The following is an 8693-nucleotide window of genomic DNA, read 5'->3' on the forward strand; positions in this document are numbered from 1 at the left end:
TATTTTAGGGGTCCTCCAAATCTTTGGGGTCCTCCAAATCTTTGAGGTCTCCTTGAACCCCCAAATAATTTCAGGGGCTCCCCCCAAATCTTTAGGGTGTTCTTGAGCCCTCAATAATTTCGGGGTCCTTCAAATCCTTGGGGTCCTCCAAATCTTTGAGGTCCTCCAAAGTTCTAAGACCCCCTTGAACCCCTAAATAATTTCAGGCCCCCCCCCCCCCCCCAAATCTTTAGGGTGTTCTTGAACCCCCAATAATTTCAGGACCCCCCCCAAATCGGGTCCCTTTGAACCCCAGATAATTTCAGGATCCCCCCCGAATCTTTAGGGTCCCCTTGAACCCCAAATAATTTCAGGATCCCCCCCAAATCTTTAGGGTCCCCTTGAACCCCCAATAATTTCAGGACCCCCCCCAAATCAGGTCCCCTTGAACCCCAAATAATTTCAGGACCCCCCCCCCCCCAAATCTTTAAGGTCCCCTTGAACCCCAAATTATTTCAGGACCCCCCCCGAATCTTTAGGGTCCATTTGAACCCCCAATAATTTCAAGCCCCCCCCCCCCCCAAATCTTTAGGGTGTTCTTGAACCCTCAATAATTTCAGGACCCCCCCCAAATCTTTAGGGTGTTCTTGAACCCCCAATAATTTCAGGACCCCCCCAAATCTTTAGGACCCCCTCGGACCCCCAATATTTTAGGTCCCCCCCCAAACCTTTAGGGTCCCCTTGAACCCCCGATAATTTCAGGACCCCCCCAAATCTTTAGGACCCCCTCGGACCCCCAATATTTTAGGTCCCCCCCCAAACCTTTAGGGTCCCCTTGAACCCCCGATAATTTCAGGACCCCCCCAAACCTTCAGGGTCCCCTTGAACCCCCAATAATTTCAGAGCCCCCCCCAAACCTCCAGGGTCCCCCCCCCGTGCCCACCCTGCCCTCGGTGCCGTCCGCGCCGCCCCCCGCCCGCCCGGGGGGTCCCCCCTCTCCGCCCCCCGCCATGGGGGAGCCCCTGGGCTGCTGCGAGCGCGTGGCCATCAACGTGGCCGGCCGGCGCTTCGAGACCCTCGGCCGGACCCTCCTGCGCTTCCCCGACACCCTCCTGGGGGACCCCCGGCGCCGGCGCCGCTACTTCGACCCCCAGCGCCGCGAGTTCTTCTTCGACCGCCACCGCGGGGCCTTCGGCGCCGTCCTCTACTACTACCAGTCCGGGGGGAGGCTGCGCAGGCCCCCGGACGTGCCGCTGGACGTGTTCCTGGAGGAGCTGCGGTTCTACCAGCTGGGCGACGAGGCGGAGGAGCGGCTGCGCGAGGCCGAGGGCTTCGCGGTGGAGGCGCCGCCGGCGCTGCCGCGGGGCGGGCTGAGGCGCCGGGCCTGGCTGCTGTGCGAGCACCCCGAGAGCTCGCCGGCGGCGCGCGCCGTGGCCCTGCTCTCCGTGCTCGTCATCCTCGTCTCCATCGTCGTCTTCTGCCTCGAGACGCTGCCGCAGTTCCGGCCCGGCGGCGGCGACGGCGGCGACGGGGACGCGCAGGTGAGGCCCCGACGGGGGGGGGGGGGGGTTGGAGGTGTCGTGGTCGTCGTGGTCGTTCGCCCTCGGTGTCCTCGTGGTCGCCGGCCTCGGGGTTGGCGTTGTCAGCAGGGCGTGTGCTTGGTGTCACCGTCCTCGGTGTGCCCGTTGTCACCGTCACCATCCTCACCGTCATCATCCTCACCGTGATCGTCCTCACCGTCCTCAGTGTCCCCATTGTCACTGTCACCATCCTCACCGTCATCATCCTCACCGTGATCGTCCTCACCGTCATCATCCTCACCGTCCTCAGTGTCCCCATTGTCACCGTCACCATCCTCACTGTCATCATCCTCACCATGATCGTCCTCACCGTCCTCAGTGTCCCCATTGTCAGTCACCATCCTCACCGTCATCATCCTCACCGTCATCATCCTCACCGTCATCATCCTCACCGTCCTCAGTGTCCCCATTGTCACCGTCACCATCCTCACTGTCATCATCCTCACCGTCATCGTCCTCACCGTCCTCAGTGTCCCCATTGTCACCGTCACCATCCTCACTGTCATCATCCTCACCGTCATCGTCCTCACCGTCCTCAGTGTGCCCATTGTCACCGTCACCATCCTCACCATCATCATCCTCACTGTCCTCAGTGTCCCCATTGTCACCATCCTCATCCTCACCATCATCATCCTCACCGTCATCGTCCTCACCGTCCTCAGTGTCCCCATTGTCACCGTCACCATCCTCACCATCATCATCCTCACTGTCCTCAGTGTCCCCATTGTCACCATCCTCATCCTCACCATCCTCAATGTTCTCACCCTCACCATCATCATCCTCGCCATCCTCAGTGTCCCCGTTGTCACCAACCTCATCCTCACCATCATCATCCTCACCGTCATCATCCTCACCACCCTTAACGTTCTCATCCTCACCATCCTCATCCTCACCATCCTCAGTGTCCCCATTGTCACTGTCATCATCCTCATTGTCCTCAATGTTCTCACCCTCACCATCATTGTCCTCACCTGTGTCATCCTCACCACCCTTATCCCCACCATCACCATCCTCATCCTCACCATTCTCATCCTCACCATCCTCAGTGTTCTCACCCTCACCATCCTCATCCTCACCCGTGTCATCCTCACCATCCTCATCATCACCATCACCATCCTCACCATCCTCACCGTCATCATCCTCAGTGTTCTCACTCTCACCATCCTCATCCTCACTCCTGTCATCCTCAGCATCCTCAGTGTTTTCACTCTCACCATCCTCATCCTCACCATTCTCATCCTCATCCTCAGTGTCTCACCCTCACCATCCTCATCCTCACCATTCCCATCCTCACCATCCTCAGTGTTCTCACCCTCACCATCCTCATCCTCACCCCTGTCATCTTCACCATCCTCATCCTCACCCATGTCATCCTCACCATCCTCAGTGTTCTCACCCTCACCATCCTCATCCTCACCCCTGTCATCTTCACCATCCTCATCCTCACCCATGTCATCCTCACCATCTTCAGTGTTCTCACCCTCACCATCCTCATCCTCACCACTCTCACCCTCATCATTCTCAGTGTTCTCATCATCGCCATCCTCATCCTCACCATCCTCATCCTCACCATCCTCAGTGTCCTCGTGGTCACCGCCCCCAGTCTTGGCATCATCACCAAGATGTGTCCTTGTGTTCACCATCCTCACCCTCACCATCCTCAGTGTCCTCATTGTCACCATCCTCACCATCGCCATCCTCATCCTCCCCATCCCCACCTTCCCCCTCTCCCTTCCCGGTGTCCTCACTCTCCGTTGTGGTTGATCTCCAACCCCCCCACTCCCCAAACCGGGGGTGGATCTGGGGGTCCGGGGGGTCTCCAACCCCATCGACCCACCCTGGGGGTCTCCAACCCCCATTAACCCACCCTGGGGGTCTCCAACCCCATCAACCCACCCTGGGGGTCTCCAACCCCATTAACCCACCCTGGGGGTCTCCAACCCCATTAACCCACTCTGGGGGTCTCCAACCCCATCAACCCACCCTGGAGGTCTCCAACCCCCATCAACCCACCCTGGGGGGTCTCCAACCCCCATTAACCCACCCTGGGGGTCTCCAAGCCCCATTAACCCACCCTGGGGGTCTCCAACCCCCATCAACCCACCCTGGGTGGTCTCCAACCCCATCAACCCACCCTGGGTGGTCTCCAACCCCCATCAACCCACCCTGGGTGGTCTCCAACCCCACTGACCCACCCTGGGGGGTCTCCAACCCCACTGACCCACCCTGGGGGGTCTCCAAGCCCCATCCCTCGTACTGGGGGTAGATCTGGGGGACGGGAGGGAAGGGTCTCACCCGCCCACGGTGGGTGATGGAGCTGGAGTTCTCCAACCCCCTCAACACCCCTCCACTAACCCCCTGCCCCCTCTTCTCTCCCCACAGCCCACCACCTCCTCCCCCTCCAACGCCACCGCCCCCTCCGCGCCCCCCCCTCACCGCCTGGCCGACCCCTTCTTCGTGGTGGAGACCGTCTGCATCTGCTGGTTCTCGCTGGAGCTGCTGGTGCGGCTGGTGGCCAGCCCCAGCAAGGCGGCCTTCTTCCGCAGCGCCATGAACCTCATCGACCTGGCGGCCATCGCCCCGTACTTCATCGCCCTGGGCACCGAGCTGGCGGCGCAGCGCGGGCTGGGCCAGCCCGCCATGTCGCTGGCCGTGCTGCGCGTCATCCGCCTCGTCCGCGTCTTCCGCGTCTTCAAGCTGTCGCGCCACTCCACGGGCCTGCAGATCCTGGGCCAGACGCTGCGGGCCAGCATGCGCGAGCTGGGCCTGCTCATCTTCTTCCTCCTCATCGGCGTCGTGCTCTTCTCCAGCGCCGTCTACTTCGCCGAGGCCGAGGACGCGGCCACGGCCTTCACGTCCATCCCGCAGGCCTTCTGGTGGGCCGTGGTCACCATGACCACCGTGGGCTACGGCGACATGGCGCCCGTGACGGTGGGCGGCAAGCTGGTGGGCTCGCTGTGCGCCATCGCCGGCGTGCTCACCATCTCCCTGCCCGTGCCCGTCATCGTCTCCAACTTCTCCTACTTCTACCGGCGGGAGCTGCGCGGCGAGGAGACGGGGGAGGTGGTCCCCGTGGCCCCCTGCCCGCACCACCCCACGCCCCCCGACCCGCCCGGGGACCCCAAGGAGGGTGGGGGGCGCGGGGAGGGCTGGGGGGTGGACGGGGAGGCCGGAGGGGAGAAGGGCTGGGGGGGCAGGTTGGTCACCGAGGTGTGAGGGGAGGGGGGAGAGGGGGGGCCTTGGGAGGGCGTGAGGGGGCACCAGGAGGAGTTTGGGGGGCACCGGGAGCGGCTGGGGTGCACCAGGACGGACTGGGGGTGCACAGGGAGGAGTTTGGGGGGCACCAGGATGGACTGGGGGGCACCAGGACAGATTGGGGGTGCACCAGGAGGAGTTTGGGGGGCACCAGGATGGACTATGGGGCACCAGGACAGATTGGGGGTGCACAAGGAGGAGTTTGGGGGGCACCAGGATGAACTGGGGGTGCACGAGGAGGAGTTTGAGGGGCACCAAGACAAACTGGGGGGCACCAGGAGGAGTCTGGGGGACACCAGCAGGAGTTCAGGGGGCACCAGGATGGACTACGGTGCACCAGGACAGACTGGGGGTGCACGAGGAGAAACTAGGGGGGCACCAAGAGGAAGTGGGGGGCACCAGGACAAAGTGGGGTGCACGAGGGGGCACCAGGAGGGGTTTGGGGGGCACCAGGAGGAACTGGGGGGCACCAAGAGGAACTGGGGGGGCACCAGGACGGACAATGGTGCACCAGGACAAACTGGGGGGCACGAGGGGGCACCAGGAGGAGTTTTTGGGGGGCATCAGGACGGACAGTGGTGCACCAGGACAAACTGGGGGGCACAAGGGTGCCCGTTGGGGGGGGCACAATGGCTTAGGAGGGGGCGCCAGGACATGTTGGGGTGAACGAGGGGGCACCAGGACTTCTGAGGGTGTCCCAGGATGGAGAACGGGTCACCAGGACAAGTTGGGGGGCACGAGGGTGTCCCAGGACAGAGAATGGGGCACCAGGACATGCTGGGGGGCACGAGGGTGTCCCAGGATGGACAAGGGGGCACCAGGACACGCTGGGGGGCATGAGGGTGTCCCAGGATGGACAAGGGGACACCAGGACATGTTGGGGTGAAGGAGGGAGTCCCAGGATGGACAAGGGGGCACCAGGACTTCTGAGGGTGCCCCAGGATGGACAAGGGGGCACCAGGACACGTTGGAGGGGCATGAGGGTGTCCCAGGATGGACAAGGGGGCACCAGGACACGTTGGAGGGGCATGAGGGTGTCCCAGGACAGAGAATGGGGCACCAGGACATGCTGGGGGGCACGAGGGTGTGCCAGGATGGACAAGGGGGCACCAGGACTTCTGAGGGTGCCCCGGGATGGACAAGGGGGCACCAGGACATGCTGGGGGGCACGAGGGTGTCCCAGGACAGAGAATGGGGCACCAGGACATGTTGGGGGGCTCGAGGGTGTCCCAGGACAGAGAATGGGGCACCAGGACATGCTGGGGGGCACGAGGGTGTCCCAGGATGGACAAGGGGTCACCAGGACTTCTGAGGGCACCCCAGGATGGACAAGGGGGCACCAGGACATGCTGGGGGGCACGAGGGTGTCCCGGGATGGACAAGGGGGCACCAGGACACGCTGGGGGGCACGAGGGTGTCCCAGGATGGACAAGGGGGCACCAGGACATGCTGGGGGGCACGAGGGTGTCCCAGGACAGAGAATGGGGCACCAGGACATGCTGGGGGGCACGAGGGTGTCCCAGGACAGAGAATGGGGCACCAGGACATGTTGGGTGAAGGAGGGAGTCCCAGGATGGACAAGGGGGCACCAGGACACGCTGGGGGGCACGAGGACAGCTGAGGACACTCGAGGACACTGAGGGGGCACAAGGACACTCGAGGACACTTAAGAACCCCCGAGTGTGCTCATGGTGCGGGAGGACACCAAAGGCACCGAGGGGGGCACAGGGACACACCAGGACTCACCAGGACACACCACGACACTCCAGGACACACGAGTGGGGTCGTGGCTGCACCAGGACCCACCAGAATCCACCAGGACCCACGAGTGGGGTCGTGGCTCCACCAGGACACACCAGGATGCTCCGGGATCCACCAGGACACACTGGTGGGGTCGTGGCTGCACCAGGACCCACCAGGACTCACCAGGATCCATGAGTGGGGTCGTGGCTGCACCAGGACCCACCAGGACACCAAAGACACTTGAGTGTGCTCATGGTTACACCAGGACACATCAGGACCCACCAGGACACACGAGTGGGGTCGTGGCTGCACCACGAACCACCAGGACTCACCAGGAGTCACCAGGACACATCAGGACCCACCAGGACACACGAGTGGGGTCATGGCTGCACTACAAACCACCAGGACTCACCAGGGTCCACAGGTGGGGTCACGGCTGCACCAGGACCCACCAGGACCCACCAGGACTCACCAGGACCCACGAGTGGGGGCGTGGCTGCACCAGGACACACCGGGACCCACCAGGACTCACCAGGACCCACGAGTGGGGGCGTGGCTGCACCAGGACACACCGGGACCCACCAGGACTCATCAGGACCCACGAGTGGGGGCGTGGCTGCACCAGGACCCACCAGGACCCACCAGGACCCACCAGGATCCATCAGGACCCACGAGTGGGGTCGTAGCAGCACCAGGACCCACCAGGACCCACCAGGATCCATCAGGACCCACGAGTGGGGTTGTGGCAGCACCAGGACACACCAGGATGCTCCGGGACACACCAGGACCCACCAGGACCCACCAGGATCCACCAGGACCCACGAGTGGGGGTGTGGCTGCACCAGGATACACCAGGATGCTCTGGGACACACCAGGACCCACTAGGACCCACCAGGATCCACGACTGGGGTTGTGGCTGCACCAGGACCCACCAGGACTCACCAGGACCCACCAGGATCCACGAGTGGGGTCGTGGCTGCACCAGGACCAACCAGGACACATCAGGACCCCCCCGGACACACACTGACCCACTGACCACCCCCTACCCCATCTGGGCCATCCCATGACCACCCACTCACACAAAATCCTCCCCCGGGACCCCCCCGGCGCCTGTGAGTGTCAGTGGGGGGGGTGGGGACACGGGGGGGACACCCCAGAGCCCCCCGACCCACGGGACAATAAAAAAGGTGACGCTTGGTGGCACAGGGGGGTCATGGGAGGGGCCGGGGGGGGTCCTCGTGGGGGTGGGGGGGGGCCGGGAGGTCCTTGGGGGAGGATGGGGGGGTCACAGGGGTCACGGGGGGGGCCATGAAGACCCTCATGTGAGGGTGGGGGAGTGACAGGGCGGTCCCGGGGGGGTCCCGGGGGGGTCCCGGGGGGTCCCAGGGACCCTCCTGCGGTGCTGGGGGGTCACAAGGACCGGGGGGGGTCCCCGGGCCCCCCTTTCTGACCTGGCGGTGGCACTGCTGACTCAGCAGGTGTATATTTAGGGCCCCCGGGAGGGGAAGGGGTGACCCCCAAGTGCCCTCTCCCAGTCCAAACCAGTCCCTCCCAGTCCAAACCAGCCCCTCCCCGTCCAAATCAGTACCCCCAGTAACCCCCAGTCCTTTCCCAGTCCATCCCATTGCCCCCCCAGTCACCCGCAGTGACCCCTCCAGTCCCTTCCAGTGCCCCCCAAGGCTCTCCCAGTCCCTCCCAGTGCCCCCCCAGTCACCCTCAGTACCCCTCCAGTCCCTCCCAGTGCCCCCCAAGGGTCTCCCAGTCCCTCCCAGTGCCCCTCCAATCACCCGCAGTGACCCCTCCAGTCTCTTCCAGTGCCCCCTAAGGCTCTTCCAGTCCCTCCCAGTGCCCCCCCAATCACCCCTCCAGTCCCTCCCAGTGCCCCCCAAGGCTCTCCCAGTCCCTCCCAGTGCCCCCCCAGTCACCCTCAGTACCCCTTCAGTCCCTCCCAGTGCCCCCCAAGGCTCTCCCAGTCCCTCCCAGTGGCCCCCCAGTCACCCCCAGTGCCCCCCCGGTCCCTCCCAGTAACTCCCAGTGCCTCCTCCAGCCTCTCCCAGTTCTTCCCAACCCCTCTCTCTCCCCCTTCACCCTCTCCCAGTGCCTCCCAGTGTCTCCCAGCCCCTCCCATCGCCCCAC

The 8693-nt window shown here is 63.9% G+C and overlaps 2 protein-coding genes across 5 annotated transcripts; both read left to right on the forward strand.

Moving 5' to 3' along the window:
- Positions 1-974: 974 nt before the first annotated feature.
- Positions 975-4775, forward strand: KCNA7 (potassium voltage-gated channel subfamily A member 7). Its single transcript, XM_032677402.1, has 2 exons — positions 975-1562; positions 3942-4775. Exons 1-2 carry the CDS (start codon positions 990-992, stop codon positions 4773-4775), a joined length of 1407 nt encoding a protein of 468 aa, XP_032533293.1. The 5' UTR covers positions 975-989.
- Positions 4776-4815: 40 nt separating this feature from the next.
- On the forward strand, positions 4816-7759 carry LOC116781734 (eukaryotic translation initiation factor 3 subunit A-like). 4 transcript variants are annotated; one of them, XM_032677456.1, is made up of 6 exons: positions 5407-5606; positions 5706-5970; positions 6071-6448; positions 6526-6783; positions 7003-7312; positions 7503-7759. In XM_032677456.1, the coding sequence occupies exons 2-6, from the start codon at positions 5866-5868 to the stop codon at positions 7622-7624; spliced, it is 1173 nt and encodes a 390-aa protein (XP_032533347.1). In that variant the 5' UTR covers positions 5407-5606; positions 5706-5865; the 3' UTR covers positions 7625-7759. The 4 variants fall into 4 exon arrangements, with proteins under 4 accessions (XP_032533349.1, XP_032533350.1, XP_032533348.1 ...); XM_032677458.1 differs by lacking the exons at positions 6526-6783; positions 7503-7759 and having other exon boundaries at positions 4816-5606; positions 5706-5988; positions 6108-6127; positions 6228-6468; positions 6956-7286; XM_032677459.1 differs by lacking the exons at positions 7003-7312; positions 7503-7759 and having other exon boundaries at positions 4816-5606; positions 5706-5988; positions 6108-6127; positions 6228-6448; positions 6526-6966.
- The last annotated feature ends 934 nt before the right edge of the window (positions 7760-8693 follow it).

The sequence above is a fragment of the Chiroxiphia lanceolata genome, unplaced genomic scaffold (assembly GCF_009829145.1).
Source record: "Chiroxiphia lanceolata isolate bChiLan1 unplaced genomic scaffold, bChiLan1.pri scaffold_59_arrow_ctg1, whole genome shotgun sequence".
NCBI classification, from domain to species: domain Eukaryota; kingdom Metazoa; phylum Chordata; class Aves; order Passeriformes; family Pipridae; genus Chiroxiphia; species Chiroxiphia lanceolata.